This window comes from Lycorma delicatula, chromosome 12 (assembly GCF_047948215.1).
Source record: "Lycorma delicatula isolate Av1 chromosome 12, ASM4794821v1, whole genome shotgun sequence".
In the NCBI taxonomy this organism is placed as follows: domain Eukaryota; kingdom Metazoa; phylum Arthropoda; class Insecta; order Hemiptera; family Fulgoridae; genus Lycorma; species Lycorma delicatula.
The window spans coordinates 25,765,158-25,785,833 of record NC_134466.1 but is presented as its reverse complement, the minus strand read 5'-3'; the positions used below and the strand labels follow the sequence as shown (position 1 = coordinate 25,785,833).

The 20,676-nt window shown below is 32.8% G+C and overlaps 1 protein-coding gene across 1 annotated transcript in view; it reads right to left on the bottom strand.

Moving 5' to 3' along the window:
- Positions 1-871: 871 nt before the first annotated feature.
- LOC142333160 (uncharacterized) overlaps positions 872-20,676 on the bottom strand; it is a 35,963-nt gene continuing 16,158 nt past the window's right edge. Inside the window, exons 4-6 of the mRNA XM_075380105.1 lie at positions 10,611-10,766; positions 6,854-7,003; positions 872-2,157 (exon numbers count right to left, since the gene is read on the bottom strand). Coding sequence (XP_075236220.1) covers positions 1,027-2,157; positions 6,854-7,003; positions 10,611-10,766 — 1,437 coding nt within the window. The 3' untranslated portion in view covers positions 872-1,026. The remainder of the gene's footprint in view (positions 2,158-6,853; positions 7,004-10,610; positions 10,767-20,676) is intronic.

Below are 20,676 nucleotides of genomic sequence, written 5' to 3'. Positions count from 1 at the left end.
TGCGTACTACATAGTTTAGTATCCCAAATCTCAGGATATATGAATTGTAGTGTGTTAGGCTGAACGTCGTTTGCCAGCTGGCAATTGAAGATAGTCGACATGGAAAAAATGTTGGAATTCTTATACTTGGACGTAAGGTATTGTGTTTGTGTAGATGAGTAGACGTTCCACAAAACTTTACAATTTACAATTTTATTTAAGCTCGACGTTTGGGTGCCACATGATCGGACTTAGAAAACTTTACTTGATCGATATATTCTCTGAACCTCTACTGAAACACAACGAAATTGAACCATTTCTAGAGCCAGATGATCATCAGTGATGAAAAGTGGATAACCTAAGAAAACAATGTGTGAAAAGATTGCGATTGAAGTGAAGAGAAACTCCATAGTCTGTGACAAAGCCCACACTGATGACCAGGAAGATTATGCTGTGTGTTTAGCGAGACTTGAACGGCACTGTGCAACACATGCTGCTGCTGCTGCCAAGCAGTATGACAGACTCAGACCTATACTGATGACAATTAAGTTTTTGCACCTAGCAATTCAAAAGAAACGATGTGAATGGTGTTAGATTAGTTTCAAAAAGGCCTGTAAGAACCATGTGAACAGACACCATAGAAGTTCTATAGTGTAGCGTTTATAGTGTTGATGAAAAAATTGTACAAATTTATCAAAAAAAAATATTGCACGTGGTGTCAAATTGTTAATTTTCAATAACTGTAAATGTATTCACAATTTTGGCCTACAATGGCACCATATTTTTTAGACAACCTGAAATAAAGGAAATATGAATCATTTAATATATAACTTTTTTTTATTAATAGAATTATATGTACATTATATAAATCATTGATCTTATGTGTAAAATAATTAGTTGTAATAATAGTGTAAATACAATGTAAAAAAAAAAAATGGCTACAACAGCAGAGATCCTATAGTAAATAGAGATAATTTATACCACTCTGTCAACGTTGTTTAACTTTTGTGTAAAAGTTTTTACATAAAAATTACATGTGAAATTTTTCTAACCAGTATGAATAGAGAGATGTGTTTTTAAACTACTGCTATGTCTAAAAGTTTTTTTACAAAAACTACAAGTGAACTTCTTCTCACCAGTATGAATAGAGAGGTGTCTTTTTAAACTACTAATATGTCTAAAAGTTTTTTTACAAAAATTACAAGTGAATTTCTTCTCAGCAGTATGAATTGAAAGATGTACTTTTAAATTACCACTTTCATTAAATGTTTTTTTACAAAAATTACAAGTGAATTTCTTCTCACCAGTATGAATAGAGAGATGTTTTTTTAAACTACTGCTATCTCTAAAAGTTTTTTTACAAAAACTACAAGTGAACTTCTTCTCACCAGTATGAATAGAGAGGTGTCTTTTTAAACTACTAATATGTCTAAAAGTTTTTTTACAAAAATTACAAGTGAATTTCTTCTCAGCAGTATGAATAGAAAGATGTACTTTTAGATTACTACTTCGATTAAATGTTTTTTTACAAAAATTACAAGTGAATTTCTTCTCACCAGCATGAATAGAGAGATGTGTTTTTAAACTACCGCTATGTCTAAAAGTTTTTTTACAAATGTTACAAGTGAATTTCTTCTCACCAGTATGAATAGAAAGATGTGTTTTTAAATTACTGCTCTGAATAAAAGTTTTTTTACAAAAATTACAAGTGAATTTCTTCTCACCAGTATGAATAGAGAGATGTGTTTTTAAACTACTGCTATGTCTAAAAGTTTTTTTACAAATATTACAAGTGAATTTTTTCTCACCAGTATGAATAGAGAGATGTCTTTTTAAACTATTGTGTTCACTAAACGTTTTTTTACAAAAATTACATGTAAAGTTTTTTTTAACAAGTAGATCTCTTAAAGTAGATCTCTGAGTGGAAGACTCCTGACAAAAAACATATGTGTGAATAGGAAGATGAGAAGATATGATTTTCCTTTCTTTTACTGTTTTTTCTGTAATTTGCAAGCATTTTTCTTTATAAGAAAAACTGTTGATATCATATTCTTTGCCGATGACATTATCACAAATACAGTTATATTTTATTTTATTGCAAACCACACATTTTGATGCCTGCAATCTACTTTCAGTACTTCTTTCCTCCACATCATCGACAGCTTCTTCACTAAGATCCTAAAAAAATTAACGTTAAGTTAAAAATCTATTTGAAAACTTTGTTATTTTTAATAACGCCAACTACAAATTGACAACTTATACTCTGATATTAAATATCTTATCTTCACATTTAAGCAAGCACAGTATGTTTCTAAGCAGTAAAAATAAAAATTTCTTTAGTATAAGCAGTTAAAAAATAAGGAACTAAATGTAACAATCACCAAACTATGTACTACATAGTACAGAAACTAAAACTGGGCTGATAATAGACAATTTTATAATGGCAAATAAAAAAAAAACAAATATAAAAAAAAATTACTGTAGTTTAGTTCTGACAATAATAACTGCAAATAGAAATCTACCAATAAGTGTAGATATTTTTCAAACTCATCTCCAGATTAAGATATTGGTCATTACATCTCTTCTAAAAAAATCAAACACAGAGAAGAGTAATAAGATCAGTTTATAATTTTTATTAAATTTTAATCCACTGGAAAAATTAAATGAAATGAAAAAAAGAAAACAGGTTTGGTAGTGGATGTGTGAGTCAAATTAATAACGAAAGAATTACATACTGAAAATTCAATATATAAATTGAACATGAAAATATGAAACAATGAATTTTAATTTTTTTTAATCCAATCTGATACAGAAAAATGAGTGCCATGAGAAAAGCATGCTGCAATAAAATTTCAAATAATTATGTTATTTATCTCTAGGATCGTTAATTTCGTTGAACTTATTTTTTATTAATTTGTTAGTGTTTTCAATTTGTTTATTATTATTATTGATTATAACAGGAGTTTTAGTTTGGTCATATCTGACTATAAAAGATTATTTTCTTTTAATTTATTTTTCATATTAAAAAATTGAAATTAAGGATCTTACAAATAAAATTAAAAAAGATATTATTCACAACATTAAAATTGTAAATACATTTTCAAAGATGAATACACTAAGCAAAGCTTTAAATTAACTAATACTAAAGCCCCTATTTTAAAACCACTACCCGAAATTCATAAAATAGATATGCCAATGAGACCTCTAATAAATTTTATTCACCCACTTATCAACTAAGTAAAATTTTATCAAACACTTTAAAAGAATATATCATAATCGATAATAGATATAATTTAAAAAATGCATATGAATTAGTAGATTTAATTAATAAAATTAACATAAACAACACAACTAAACTCATAACATTAGATATAAAAGATATGTGCACTAATATCGATACCAATAAAACAATTGATATAATTAATAATACAAAAATTAACAAAAATTAAAAATAAACAACATAGTACACAAAATAATAAAATTACTAAAATTATGCATCAAATAAGTACTTCGAATTCAATAATAAACATCAACAAGAGTAAGGTCTCAGTATGGGTTCACCACTCTCATCCATATTAGCTAACATTTTCAACGAGTTAGAAAGTAACAATTTACATAATATTTTTAAAAAAACATTAAATTTTATTACATACGAGATATATATATACGATATATTAATTATATGTAATCAACAATACAATGATGAAGAAAACAAAATAATCAATGAAATGAAATCTTTAGATAACATCAAATTTGAGTTTACTCAAGAAACCAACAATAGCATACGTTTTTTGAACCTAAGAATTAAAAAAAAAATATATAATAACAAATTAGATATTGACATTCATAGGAAACCTAACAAACAAAACACAATAATCCATAATAACTCATTTCATCCTTGGAATCATAAAATTGCTACATTTAAATTCATTAATTTATAGAACATTAAAATATTTAAAATACAATAATATAAATTTAAAAAATGACTTAATATTAAATACATTAATATTAAAAAAAAATATATATTTACTAAAAAAAATATTAATATTATGTACAAAATATACATAAAAGAAAGAAAAAGTTAACCAATAATACAAACGGTAATGAATATGCTAAAATCGAATATATATATATATATATATATATATTTTTTTTTTTTTTTTTTATGTTGAATGGGAATATCATTTACGTACACCCCAAAAGGGGCAGTGTTGAACTCGCAACAGGTTCTGCTAGATATTATTACAGAGCGTATGTGGACCTCCGCCCTACTGACTAAACATAAACACCTCACCAATTCCCTGCCCCCGGGGCTAGAGCTGCAGCCCGCATTACTCGGAGCCGAGGAATGCCTTCAAGCTCCAGGAATCTGGAGTCCCTGTGCATCAGCATCATCGCTGCCCATCTGCGCAAGCACAAAGGAACGACGACTTAGCAGATGGCTTCATCATCCCTTCGCTCTCCAGTCTCGCTCTTCACCACAGCAGAGGTGTTTTTCTATTGTTCAGCCAGCGAAGTGAAGCACACTACAAGGAAAGCGGCACACTCCACTCCCCAGCCATCATCAAGAAGACCTGTTCTCTATTCCCGTCTTGTCCGAGCTACATTAGTGATGCTTTGCTCCCTTATCCTTGATAAACTCAACAACGTATCTTTTTGAGTCTCATTCATTAGGTCCAGTGAGCATATGGATCACTATGTTATCAGGACTTATTCAGCCCAGTCTTGAGTCAACTCTGAACTTCATCTAACCTTGGGCAATAGAAAAAAAGTGTGACATGGAGTATCTTCCACCTTGTAGGATATGCATAAAGAGGTGCCTCTGATTCCAAATCTATGAAGATAACTAACTCCCAAACCCTCCATGCACCGTCATGAACTGCAAGGGGTGAAAACCACCTTGCCACGCTTTCTGCTGAGCCATTGCTCTAAACTAGGGATAAGCCACTTCATCCATGCTCCCTTAGGAGTAACATCCCATTTGGCCTGCCAATCGCTCATATGTAACAGATTTGCCTCTAACTTGATCATATTCCTGTAGATCCGTGTTAGCTCGTAGGCCCCCGGATGGATGGGCCTACATCTCAGTTGCTTCTCTCGAAACGGTTTTATATGCATCTATGATTTAAATCATAGTCCTCTGTTGTCGAGAGGCCATCTGTGCCACATTTTATTTTATCTTGAATGCCTCAGCCCAGGCAGGTATGGTATAAAAGAGAATCAACATGGCGGCAGTTATTATTAGCTTTCACTTGCTTGTTCTGGGTCCCCAGGTGGTGCCCATTAGTCTACAGAGAGCATCAATCGCCATTTCTGTTTTTCTCATGGATTCTGTGATGTGATTGTTGAAGAGTCTGGACCTTGCGATCCAGACCCCTAAATACTTGGCATGATCAGTCAAGGGATACCTTCGGGTCTTCCACATAGATGTTAATATCATGGATTTTCCACACACCCCACCCAATCAACACCACCCATGCTGGTTTTCTGTGATGCCAGCTTCAAACCGTGATTCTTAAGCCACTCGCTAATTCGCTTGAGAGGTTCTGTCGCAGTTCACTGCAATTCCAAATCATTGTGTATCGCGACAAGCAGGGCCAGATCGTCTGCATAAGCCACCATGGTTGAGTTCCCAGGGAGATCCAGTCGCAGAAGTCCATTGAAAACCAGGTCCCATAGTATGGAACCCAGTACCAATCCTGAGGTACTCCGCAAACATGTGGAATTCTCAACTCTCATTTCTATGGCTATCTTTAGATTCCTTCTGTGCAAATAACTGTTAAGTACTCACTTATCTCTGGCTTGTCAGGGCCTCCAATACCCCCGGCCAGGGGACGCTGTTAAAAGCGTTTTGTAAATCAATAAAAGGAAGTCAATTAAAAAACATTACAACTGAACTGAATTCACTATCTGGTCTGTCTGCCCTAACACTTAAATCATATACAAGAATTTCCTTCTATTGAACTTTCTGCTACTCTTTTTTACATTGTTGTACCTATAGGCCTATTAACATTTATACGACTATTCAAGAGGAGAAAGTCCCTACCGTTTTCACATGTAAAGAAGAAAAAAGCCTCATCAGTTTAAGAGGGCCTCCATTCATTTATTGCAATGCTATACAGAATTCAAGACCTCAAAAACATCTATTTTTCTTACTGTCGTAGAATAATTGATTTTCACTGAAATAACTCATCTGTGTGAGTGCTTCGATAATAGTATGCAACAGGCTCCATTCAGTATATTATCAGACTTTATAGCATCAGAACACAAATATATTGTAGGCATTGGCATTAATTATACCAATAAAATAATGTTTGTACCTAAGCACAATCTCCATGTTTTGGCAAAAGACACAGGTCTCTGGTGTAACCATAAAAAAAAAAACAAAAAAACAATCTTTTTTGAACACAAAAATGAAGTAACCTAGAATGAGGATTATCGAAAACTATAACAAGCTTCCTCGTAACTGAAACATGCTTCATAAAAGCAAGGAAAGCTTTGGGCTGTTTTAGTACTACCTTCAAAAACAATGTTAAATCAGGGTATAAAATGAATAATGCTTAGGCAGCTTTGTTTATAGCTTGAGTCATCAACTCATCGTATTCTCTTTGTTACATATTGTTGTAAGAAATGTTTATTTACTGTAAAATGTTAGGAACAATCTGTTCATCAAAGCTGTTTACCTCCTTATACTCCATTATAAACTGTTTTTTACACTATAAATCAAAACATGTCATGTCTGACATGAATGCTAAATGATATGTGGGTCATAAACAGTAAATACAAATATCTTGATGAATAGAAAAATTACGAATTCTTATAATAACTGTTTTAAATATTTAACTTAAACCATGATAAATATAAAATAGCTTACTTGTTTAAATATTGTCAGCTCATCATCTGTTTTGGTATGAGGTAGAACCAAATATTCTCCTTGCTCTGTTTCATGGATGTTTTCTTTTTTAATAGGTAAGGACAATGGATCTTCTTCCAAAAATGAATTCCCAGTTTGTACATCCATATTCTGCAAAAAATATAAAGTAAAAAAATATATTTTATTATATTAGTGGAACTTAAAATATACGTGGTTAATGAAATATTACTGAAATGTAGCATATGATTAAGTTAATAGCTTGGATCTAAATATAATTTCAAAGAATTCAAAACATGTTATGGATCAATCAGTGCGTGTTCCAAACAACCAACCTGTGTCGGTTATGGATGGGAAAACTTACTATAAAAATAATATGTTTATAATGAACACCACATGAAAACCTTGTGTAGTAGCCAGAGTGCTAATCTGCAAGTGTCTGGAGCTGTCATGACCTTCGCTTCCGGGGAGCCGTCTGTTACACAAAGGTGGAGACTTGGAAAAAGTGGACCCTCTGAACTTAGCATGATGCAGGCAAGTATCTGCTCCGCTAGGAGAAGATACCAGCGTTGTCCCCTAACGAAGATTATCACTGACAACACTAGTGCTGAGTCTGCGGATCTACCAGTACTTCCGTAGTGAGTACATTCATGCCATCAAGGAACCCAAACACAAGTTTTGGCAAGATTCCATGCATGAGTTGCAGTGCAACACATGGCATCCCGTGAAGCCATGTTACCGGTCAAAACCCATTGCATGTGATGTCCAGTGTTCAATGCGGGTTCGGTGGTCATGACCACACGTTACATCTATGGTGATTTACCAAACATTCTTGGATACTCTGTTTCCAAATGCTTCGGAGGATGAAGTAGAAGTCGGTGTTAGGGCGGGTGACACCATTCCCTGGCATATCGGCTGTGGAACCTGTAGATGTAGACCAAGTGGTTTCTTGAAAGGCACTGAGAAAGGCAACAGGGATTGACCAACTTGACCCGGATATTTTCTATCATCTGTTCCCTTGCCAAGGTGGAAAGGGTAAACTGTAAATATGTTTTGCCAATTTTTATTGACATAGAGGCAGCATTTCCTTTCTTGTGTTGGAGTTCAGTCGTCTATGAGTTGGAATGTCGGAATGTTCCCGTAGTCCTGCAGGCCATAGTATGTGACCACTTGTTTGATCACACAGCTCTGTTTAAGGACGCGCACATAGTTGTGGAAAATGCATCATCAGGGGAAACCCACAGGGCTCCATTATTGGTCTCTTGCTGTAGAATTTGGTATTCAATGAATTTTTGGGACTGATATTTCCACGAAGGCTCATGGCCCAGGCTTTCACTGATGACTGTCTCCTGTGCATTCATGGTATCATCACTGCAGCTAGAAGATGAGTTTTGGCGGCTTTGTCAACGACAGAGGGCTGGATGGACAAACAGCTGAGTTTTGAGTTCATAAGTTTCTTGTTATTTTGTTTGATGAAAAATTGTTATTTAGCAACCACATTAGGCAAGTAGTGGTAGACACTGTCTCTGATGATGCACAAACATAGGAAGATTGCTTGAAAGAATTACAAGCTGTCATTTGTACATGGTGTATTGAGGTGTCTTGGAATGTATCACCTCTTAAGCAGGCACTCCTTAACATTTTAATAAGTGATCGATTTCTTTCCAAACTATGCGCCAAAATGGACGCCAAGAGGTCATACATTCAAAGACACCTCGGTACGCCATGTACAATCGAGCACTTATTCAAAATTTAAGGAGTGCCCAGCTCAGAGCCTTAATTGTATGCACTGGTGTTTTTAAAACAATCTCCTACAAGGCTTCCACTGTATTGGGAAAGGCTCTAACAATCAATGTAGTAATGAAAGTTCGAGCTGCCATGTGGAGATGTGAAGAGGCAGGGAGGCTGAGGTATCTGAGATACCGTTTCAAGCCGGGCCTGTATCAAAGCAGAACGGTGATCTCAATGCATCAGTTCTAAATTTCAAACAGTTGCCCCATCTCCCGCCTACAGAGGAAACATATCTGCCTTGAGATGAGAGCATGGAAGCAAGAATGGCACACCATGACTAAGGGAAGATGAAGATCCTTATATAGTTACAGTATCTGGATGATGATATGCCACTCCCTCATTTTTATGAGCAACAGGAGTCAGAGTGCTCTCCAACCATGTAAATTTAAACCAATATTTGTTTCAGTTTCACCTGGCACTTGATGGGCTGGGCCTCTGCGGGGAGGTCTAGTTGAACAAACACATGATGTTCAACTGCCCAGCTCTTGGGGGAGCCAGAACTTAGGCCACTCTGGAACTTAGAGGTCAACAGGAAAATTGGACACTCACAAGCAGCGAGGAGTCAATGTGGCGATGGCCACATTGTCAGACTATATGGCAGTTCCTTGATGTGGCTGCTTTGTTCAACCAACATCAGTAGTTTACCTAAGGGAAAAGACTCCTACTGCGCTGCTGTAGAAAGCTAACAAAGGGATATGGCTGGTTACCAGCCAGATTAATGCTCCAAGCACTTTAACGGTGGACAGGTACTTGCTGGCATTCAGCGGCCTAGGCGTGGCAGCAAATTGCTGCCTTTGATGAGATAAATTTAATTATTGATAGTCATATATGTTTTAGTAGTTGATAGGGTGCACCAACTTATTTTAGTGATATATGACAAGTGGGTGGTGGACCACGCAAACAAGTGGTGTATGGCACCATGGTTATTCTGCTCACACTTTTAAATTAGCTGTAGGAGCTAGTTAGGAAACTGGTCACTAAATTTTTCGAGGCTCGGTAGCAATTTGTGGCACAGACATTTGGTCTTATGCTTTAGGGTGATTGAATGGGGTGGTGGCAGGTGAAATGCAGAGCAAACCAATACACCATTCTCAACCATTAATAAACACATTACAGATTTTTCACACAAAAATTTCATAACAAATAAGCAGTTAACTAAACATCAAAATTTATAACACTCTTTCTGGCAATGCCAGACTGCATATGTATTGAGTTACACAGAATCCACTCTAAAAGGTTAAAAATTTAACAGAAAAATAAAAGATTATTTCATCTTATAGAACGTTTACAAGAACTGTCTACAACTAACTTACAGAGAATTGTACAACCAGAACCAGTACACAAAATTTATTCAAAAATGTAATTTATACGTAGAATATGATTTCAATTGATAAAACACAAGCAGATGGAAACCTGCCTATTTTTATAAATATGTTTAATCTGGAATACTTCAAACTATTTCGCCTTTAAAATCAATCTGAATATCTGTCTGTTGTTGAATAATTTCCTGTTAGCTAAAAGGGCGAGTCTGACTCAGTCCCGGATGAGGTTCCATTATTTCACAAAAAGTACATAAGGTTTACTTACCTCCTGACGACTCATTTTATATAATTATTAAGAGGTATTTATAGAAATTACAATATTACTATTTTCAAATATATTAATATAGTTATTACACGTGAATAATATACACTTCTTTCACTTTGCAAAAACTGTACACATACATATTGCAGTAAAAAATGTTGTATCTATTGTAAAATGTTAGTAGCAATATATTCAATAAGCTGTTTATCTCCCTTTACTCCATTAACTGTTTTTTTACACTACAAATCACAAAGTTTCATGTCATACATAACATGCCATAAACAGTAAATAAAAATATCCTGATGAATAGAATAATCGAAAATTCTTGCAATAACTAGGTTTTATATTTTTAACTTAAACCAAGATAAAGTAGAAAATAACATACTTGTTTAATAATTCTAAGTTCATCATTATCATCTGTCTTGAAAAGAGGTACAAACAAATATTCTATTTGCCCTATTTCATGTATGTTTTCTTTCTTAATAGGCAAGGATAATGGATCTTCTTCCAAAAATGAATTACCAGTTTGTACATCCATACTCTGCAAAAAATATAAATTAAGAATATTATTTTATTATATTAGTGAAACTTAAAATAAGCGTGGTTAATGAAACGTTACTGAAATGTAACATCTGATGAAGTTAATAGCTTCAATATAAATATAATGTCAAAGAATTCAAAACATGTTATGGATCAGAGCACGTTCCAAACCGCTAACCTGTGTCGGTTATGTATGGAAAAGACTTACTCTAAAAATAATATATGTTTATAACAAACACCATATGAAAACCAGAGTTTTATGGTGTAACTAAATGATAACTGAATTTCTAAATCTCAAAAAAATATATACATGAATTGACAATAAGTAGAGGTCATTGTTTTTTATTACCAAAAAAATAAATTTTTTGGCAAAAGAAAAGTTTTCACTGGGTATATAGACTATGATGCTTAAGTAAACAAGGATTACTACATGTTTTGTAAGTATTAATAGAAAGCAATTTAGTTGTAAAGAAGAAAATAAGTTAATTATTACAGAATCAAAAAATTTACAGTTGAAAAACAATAATCAAAGAGTAAGACCAGTAACATAAAATAAGCAATTTTCCATGAGCTATTAGAAATATGCAAGTTCAAAAGTAGGTGTTCTAACCTGATCCTAGTTACAACTTCCTCACACAACCATTCTGGAGTGATAAATGCCAGCGTTAAAACATGCCAGCATCACATGATATGGCATTTCAATGTTATACTGTGTTTTTAACACAAGCATACTACGTTTTTAACACACTTTTCATTAATCCAATATAACATGTGATGAGAAAACTTGTAAAACTGCAGCCTCTCATACGTAATTATCAACCATTAATAAACACATTACTAATTTTTTGGAGAAGCAAGCAATTTAAAATTCATCTAAATTTATAACAGTGTTTCTGGTAATGCCACACTGCATATATTTTGTGTGGTACACAGAACCCATTGGGAAAAGGTTAAATATTTAACAGAAAAATAAGAGATTATCTCATCTAATAGAAAGTTTACAAGAACCTTCTACAACTATCTTACAGAGAATTGAACAATCAGAACCAGTTCACCAAATTGCAATAAAAAATGTAATTTATATGTAGGTTATGATTTCAACTGCAAAAACACAAGCAGAAGTAAACCTGCCTATTTCCATAATTTGACTCGGTCCCATTATTTCACAGAGAATAAGTAAGATTAACTTACCTCCTGGCTATTCAAAGAAGGTTCAATATTCAATATATTATTATAGTAATACTAAATTATTATTTTCAAATGTTGTATCATAACCGTCAATTAAACGATGTATGTAAACGTTATCCCTCGAATGAAAAAGTAGTAGCAATTCGATTACTGAAATACCTCGAGATATTTCAAATTACCAACTTTTGAATTACGTTCTCGCAATTGATGCTTTCCTCACTGATTTCATATTTCTACTCTATAAATGCAACTAAATATAAAAGTTTCTAACTGCTAAATTATAAACAAGAAAAATGAAACTCAATAAAACTAAAGTTTAACGAAACAGTATCTAAACGAGTAAATTTCAATTAATAACTCTTATAATATTAAAATAAACGAAAAAAATTCTCTAATCTTAATCCAAAAACTAAAGAAACAAAACTCAAAAACGCTATTATTTAACACTGACTGGAACAGTAACAAATTTGACCCACCGAGTTGGTCTAGTGGTGAACCTTGATCAGCTGATTTGGAAGTTGAGAGTTCCAGCCTTCAAGTCCTAGTAAAGGAAGTTACATTTACTCTGATTTGAACACTAGATTGTGAATGCCGGTGTTCTTTGGTGGTTGGGTTTCAATTAACCACACATCTCAGGAATGGTCGAACTGAGACTATTTTCTTTTTTGTCTTCGGTCATTTGACTTGTTTGGTGCAGCTCTCCAAGATACCCATTCTAGTGCTAGTTGTTTCATTTCGGTATATCCCCTACATCCTACATCCCTAACAATTTGTTTTACATATTCCAAACGTTGCCTATCTGCATAATTTTTCCCTTCTACCTGTCCCTACAATATAAAAGCGACTATTCCAGCATGTCTTAATACGTGTCCTATAAGTCTGTCTCTTCTTTTAATTATATTTTTCCAAATGTTTCTTTCTTCAACGATTTGTCGCAACACCTCTTCATTTGTCACTTTATCCACCCATCTGATTTTTAACATTCTCCTATAGTACCACATTTGAAAATCTTCTTATCTTTTCTTCTTAGGCACTCCGATCGTCCAAGTTTCACTTCAATATAAAACTACGCTCCAAACATATACTTTCAAAAATCTTTTCCTGATGTTTAATTTAAATTTCGATGTAAACAAGTTATACTTCTGACAGAAGGCTCGTTTCGCTTATATATTCAGCATTTTATATCGCTGTTGCTTCGTCCATCTTAAATAATTATACTTCCCAAATAACAAAATTCTTCTATCTCCATAAAAGTTTCTATTCCTATTTTTACATTAGTCCATCCTCGTTATTTCTACTAAGTTTCATTACTTTCGTTTTGTTCTTGTTTATTTTCATGAGGTAGTTTTGGCGTAGGAGTATATCCATGCCGTTCATTGTTCCTTCTAAATCGTTTTTACTCTCGGCTAGAATTACTATATCATCAGCAAATCATAGCATCTTTATCTTTTCACCTTGCATTGCTACTCCGGATTTAAATTGTTCTTTAACATCATTAACTGCTAGTTCTATGTAAAGATTATAAAGTAACAGGCATAGGGAACATCCTTGTTGGACTCCCTTTTTTTATTACAGCTTCTTTCATATGTTCTTTAATTATTACTGTTGGAGTTTGGTTCCTGTAAATGTTATATGTTCTGTAAATGTTCCTGTATTTGAACCATAATTTTTGTAAAATGCTGAACATTTTATTCCAGCCTACATTATCGAATGCCTTTTCTAGGTCTATAAATGCCAAGTATTGCCAAGGTTTGTTTTTCTTTAATCTTCCTTCTATTACTACTAAAATGAGGATTACAGAGTATTTACTATTAATCTGACCCCTATAATTGCCTTTGTTGTCCCTATAGTTTTCCTGAAACCAAATTGGTCATCTCCTAACACTTCATCTACTCTCCTCTCAATTCTTCTGTACAGAATTCTAGTTAAGATTTTTGATGCATGACTAGTTAAGCTAATTGTTCTGTATTCTTCACAATTATCTGCTCCTGCTTTCTTTGGTACCATGACTATAACACTCTTTTTGAAGTCTGACGGAACTTCCCCTTTTTCATAAATATTACACACCAGTTTCTATAATCTATCAATCACTTCATAACCTGCACTGCGCAGTAATTCTACAGGTATTCCGTCTATTCCAGGAGCCTTTCTGCCATTTAAATCTTTTAATGCTCTCTTAAATTCAGATCTCAAAATTGTTTCTCCCATTTCATCCTCTTCAACTTCCTCTTCTTCCTCTATAACACCATTTTCTAATTCATTTCCTCCATATAAATCTTCAATATATTCCACCCATCTATCGACTTTACCTTTCGTATTATATATTGGTGTACCACCTTTGTTTAACACATTATTAGATTTTAATTTATGTACCCCAAAATTTTCCTTAACTTTCCTGTATGCTCCGTCTATTTTACCAATGTTCATTTCTCTTTCCACTTCTGAACACTTTTCTTTAATCCACTCTTCTTTCGCTAGTTTGCACTTCCTGTTTATAGCATTTCTTAATTGTCGATAGTTCCTTTTACTTTCTTCATCACTAGCATTCTTATACTTTCTATGTTCATCCATCAGCTGCAATATATTCTCTCCAACCCAAGGTTTTCTACCAGTTCTCTTTGTTCCCCCTAAGTTCGCTTCTGCTGATTTAATAATTTCCTTTTTAACATTCTACCATTCTACTTCTACATTTTCTACCTTTTTTTTTTACACAGACCTCTTGCGATGACCTCCTCAAAAATCTTCTTTACCTCCTCTTCCTCAAGCTTCTCTAAATTCCACAGATTCATCTGACACCTTTTCTTCAGGTTTTTAAACCCCAATCTACATTTCATTATCACCAAAAATGTGGTCGCTATCAATGTCTGCTCCAGGGTAAGTTTTGCAGTCAACGAGTTGATTTCTAAATGTTTGCTTAACCATGATATAATCTGATACCTTGCAGTATCGCCTGGCTTTTTCCAAGTGTATATTCTTCTATTATGATTTTTAAATTGGGTGTTGGCAATTACTAAATTATACATCGTGTAAAACACTATAAGTCATTCCCCTCTTTCATTCCTTTTGCCCAGCCAGTATTCTCCCACTTTATTTCCATCCTTACCTATTCCAATGCTTGCATTCCAATCTCCAACTATTATTAATTTTTCATCCCCTTTTATATGTTTAATTGTTTCGTCAATTTCTTTGTATACACGCTCTACCTCATAATCATCATGGGCACTTGTAGGCATATAGATGTTAACAATCATTGTCGGTTAAGGTTTTGATTTTATCCTTATTACAATATTTCTATCGCTATGCATTTTGAAATACTTTACTCTTATCCCTATCTTTGTGTTCATTACGAAACCTACTCCTGCCTGCCTATTATTTGAAGCTGAATTAATTATTCTAAAATTACCTGACCAAAAGTCGTACGACGAACCTAGCTAATTCCTACTACATCTACATTTATCCTATCCATTTCCCTCTTTAAATTTTCTAACCTACCAACCTTGCTTAGACTTCTAACATATAATGCTCCGACTCGTAGAATGTTATTTTTTAATTTTCTGGTGACCCCTTCCATAGTAGTGTGCCCACCCGGAGATCAGAACGAGGGACTAGTTTACCTCCGGAATATTTTACCAAGGAAGACTGCTTCATCATTGCTATATGAAAATGCAGAGAGCTACATTTTCTTGGAAAAAAAGCAGCTGTAGTTTTCCATTGCTTTCAGCTGCGCAGTACTCAGAGGACTGAGTGATGTTGATATGGCCATTTAAGTCATCCTGACTCATGCCCCTAACAACTACTGAAAGAGCTGCTGCCTCTTTCAGGAATCATTCCTTAGTCTGGCTCTCAACAGATACCTCTCCGATAGGGTTGCACCTTCGGTCCAGCTACTCTGTATCACTGAGCACTCAAGCCCCCTCACCAATGGCAAGGTCTCATGATTCATAGAGGAGGCTAACAACTACAATTACATAAAAATAAAACAATAAATAACTGTACAAAATATTTTTTTAAATTATAAGTCTTTGTTTTTAATTCATGTGGTATTTCACAAAACAAGTTTCAGGATGCAAACCAACATTCTATGCAGTGTAATTTTGTACATTTTCCACAAGAACTGGAACATTGCTGAGTAGTTTCCTTATTGACATGATGATTTATACAGTCAAATCGAGTTTCTTTTGGTACTGAGGATATGTTTTTTGGTTTCACATTATGGCATTTTTCCATATCAGCAGCAGCAAGAAGATATAATGTAATGTGTCTGGTGAATTCCAAAAGGGGGATAGAATTGTGTACTTTTGGGTAAAGAAACCACATGTTCATAATAACTCCATTCAAGCAGAATCTAAAAGTTGCCTGGTACCACTTTCTTGAATGAATTTTTATATGATATAAGCCTCTTTGTTTATCAAAACTGTCTACTTCTCCTGAAACATAAATTTTCTTTTCCTTTTCACTGTATCTCTGACAAAAACCATGAATTAGTAAAATGTCTTCATCGGTCACATTTGTAGCCGTAGCAACTTGGCTGTTATCATGTCACTTCAGTAATGTTGCACGACTCCTTTCACTTTGAATTATGATAAAATCCCCTTGTATGTTTTTTAAATCTTTCAGACGTGCTTTTCCAATCCTGTCTAATCAAATTGTTCCTATAATATTGAAATCATTCAATTCAGAGAGCTACATTTTCTTGGAAAAAAAGCAGTTGTAGTCTTCCATTGCTTTCATCTGCGCAGTACTCGGAAGGCTAAATAATGTTGTAATGGTCATTTAAATCCTCCTGACCTACACCCTTAACAAATACTGAAAGAGCTGCTGCCCTCTTTCAGAAATCACTCCTTAGTATGGCTCTCAACAGATACCTCTCCGATATGGTTGCACCTTCGGTCCACCTAATCTGTATCACTGAGCACTCAAGCCCCCTTACTACCGGTAAGGTGAGACTGAATAAGACTACACTTCATTTTCACTCATACTTATCATCCTCATTCATCCTCTGAAGTAATACCTGAACTGTAATTCCCAGAGACTAAACAGGAAAAAGAAGGAAGTAACAAATAACACCACACGAATTAGCACAAGATTTATAAACAAAAAACAAAGATATCAAAATATTAGCGATTGAGAATGAGATTATAATTCAAATAAAACCACTGCATTGTAGAATATAATTTTTAGGGAGAGATGAATTGCGGCGCCAGTAACCAGTAGACAGTCATAACTTATGAAATGATCTATTACTAAGAGCTATCAAAGTGTAATACACAAAATAATAATTGTTCAGTGTTTGTACTCGTGAAAAAAGATTACTAATATTCATATTTCAAATAAATCTTTCGATTATTTATGTCGTTCCATTACTAATATCTCGGTTATTAAAATCATTCCATTTTCTCCAGTATTATGTACAACCCTCGGAACGCCGCATAAAGTCTGTTTATAATATTTTTATTGATTGCTGTGTTTTATGCAACTTCACTTTTTAATCTTGATACTGGTATATTTTTGTCGCTTACACACACATTCCAGAAACTGGTTGTAAATGTAAATTACATTATTAAATTTTATTAAAATAAAAGCACTCGCTGACTAGATATATTTTCAGAGGCAATTCTTATTATTGAAAAACAGATATAAGACATGTTTAAACTTTTTCATTCATAATTGCCATTCAGGATTACATATAAATCACCCCACTCAAACACCCAGTAATATTTTAAGAAACTTGTCTTCTACAAAAATATTTGTCGTTTTAGAAAGTAAATGTTAAAAAGAAAAAATATATACACATTTTAATTGAATATTTAATTTTTGTAAAAATACATACCAAATCAAAAAGAAAAAACCAAAACTCATTAACCCTTTTTTTATTGTTGACTTTAAAAGTCACAAATAATGGAAAAATTAAACATCTCTTTTTTGACATAACACTGTGAAAAAAAAAACCAATAAATTAAAATTCAAATCGGATTAAAAGTAATTATTCTTTTATTTTAGCCCGTCAGAGGGCAGAAGAATAATAGTGATAAATAATAATTAAAGATTTTAAAAAGCTCTCCTTCCTCCAACGTTTCTCTCATTCTTGATGTAGAAGCTCTGATGTACACTGCTGCCGTAGACGAAGCTGCAGCTCGACTACGGGCGCTACGATCTCAGTCAGCATCTAACCCACTTCATCTATTTAAGAGGACATAAAGAGAAAGGTTACTTCTCTTTCTTGAAGGTATATATTTTTTTATTTTTGACAATCCATTATTGATAGCCAAAATAAACAAACTAAACCCTTAAACGTTCGCTAAATGTATTAATTTAAGCTAATTGCAATAATAATAATAAAATTTTAATAATACTTTAAAAGTATGTAGATTTAAAAACGGTTACATACTTTTATGCCTTGTCATTCTATTGCTTATTATTATTTTAAAATTCCAGATTTGTTCTGCACATTATGTTCCTTTTTTGAACTCGCCTTATTGTTCTCCCACTTGTTTGTATATAATCGGTTCCATTTATTTGGGAGTGGTTTTAAGAGGATTTTTTATATCACAGGTAAGAGGGAAATCCCTTTATAGCTGTTTACAACTGTATAATACAGCAACTATATATATATATATATATATATACATTTTATTTTTTCATGTTACAGCGCTTTGATAATTTAGTCACATACTTGCTGTTCCCAATACAGGTAGAGAATGAATTTTTCTAAGGAATTAGCTTGTAAAAATAAAATTCAAATAATATTCAAACATTCTACAACTTAAATTCAACTCTGAAAACAATTGAACACAAATCTTGTTGACTGTAATCTGTTTCTGATTAAATGTTTTCTATTCATTTTGTTTTTATTTTCTTTTTAATCATGTTTATAATAAATATTTTTTAACACTTTTTTTAATTAAGAAAAGGTTTACAAATTTTGGAATAATGAAAGTGATAAATTAGTATACCATATAGTTAAAAAGGGTATAAAAACAAAGAGTAATAAGCAAAAAGAAAGAAAGAAAGTTAACATTTAAAGTCTTTTAATTTAATTGCTTCTTCTGCAGCTTAAATTATTGAATATTTTTGTTTTATTTAACTATTGTAATTACATTTCTATTTTACTGCATTGTTATTGTACAAACGGTATACTTGATCAACTGAGCTTTTTTAATAGCATTGATAAACGTACAGTATGAAATAACTATTTTATCACTTTACACTTTACATTTCTGGAATCAAACTCATTAAATCTAGGTGTTCTTAATCAATGGCATGCTGACCTTGTCTTTCTTTTTACAAAACTCTGCCATAACGTTTTTCTTTATCAATGAATTTTGAAATCTCTTTATTTCATATTCTACCGACTTAGTTTTCAACATTCTCATTTAATAACGCATTTCAAAAGCCTTTGTTGTTTGTTTTTCTTGCTTTACTTTTGACCATTCATGAATCCGGACAAGTAGAATTTCACGTTCTTATCAGCAAAAAACTGAACAGAGTGTGATTTCAGGACATTATCTTAGTGAAAGTTTTAATATTCAACAATTTTGCAAACTGCAATTAATAGTGGTACAAGATCAGTCCGGTGTAAGGGATAAGACTACTCTTCCCGCCCAACCTTCAGTAATTTTTCATGAGTTATCAAAGACTTGTGAGGTCTTGTATCAACTTGGTGGAACACAATTCCTTTGCAATATACCACTTCTGAGCAAGTTTTTTTTAACCCATTCTGACATGTGCATTTGTTTAGATGATAAACATAAACTTTACATATCTCTTTGTGAGGCTAAGCAGGTTTCTTGCCTTTGCGGAAATATAAAAGAAGTTATCTATATATTAAAAAAAAATTGGTAAACAAAGTAAAAAACTCATTATATGCGGCTACAGATAATCACAATCAAATTAACATGGCTTTTATTTTGCTCTTGGAACAGAAATCAGGGTGACATTTTTCGCATTCTGTAACCCAAAAATGAAGCGTTTCCAGATCCTTGTGTATGAGAACATTTTTCTTTATATTCAATGTAAGACATCTCAAATTTTTTTGCTTTTTCCTGAGAGACTATATATTACTGTTAAGTTAATTTTCCCATAAAATTTATATTAATTATCTTTCTCATTCATATCATTGACTGAATAAAATGTCACCTATTAAATACTGATAATTTATTAAGGAATAGTACAAACATAATTAATTTATAAAGTAAATAGAAATGGATATTGTACTACAGTAAAATTATTTTCCAATCCAATCAAACAGTACTCATTTATAGTACTGGTAGAAGAGTAAAATAATATAATATATATTTTTTTAGAGATAGAGAATAGATTTTTGGAAAACTTTTCTAAAAGTATTCTCTTTTTTTTCTTGTATTGTAAACCTACTTTTTCTTTTTTTTTTTTTGGACTGATCTGAATGAAAATTCATGCGATGATTTCTGTATGCGGGTCATTAATACCATTTAAATTTGGTGCTCTTAAAAGATGAAAAGGGCAAAGAATTTGTACGTCAACATTTACATGAAAGGTAGGTAAATTTAAAAAAATAATTTAATGTCCTGATAGTAAGATGCTTTCTGACGATGTTTGGTTTTATTTAAATACAAAGTGGTATCTGATGAAAATCCTTTTCAAATTTTTTTTCTAGTTTCTAGATCCGGTCACATTCTTATACTAATTAGCCGATTCAAATATTTAGGTGTCACTTTGGTTATGGATTTTTGAAATTTCATTTT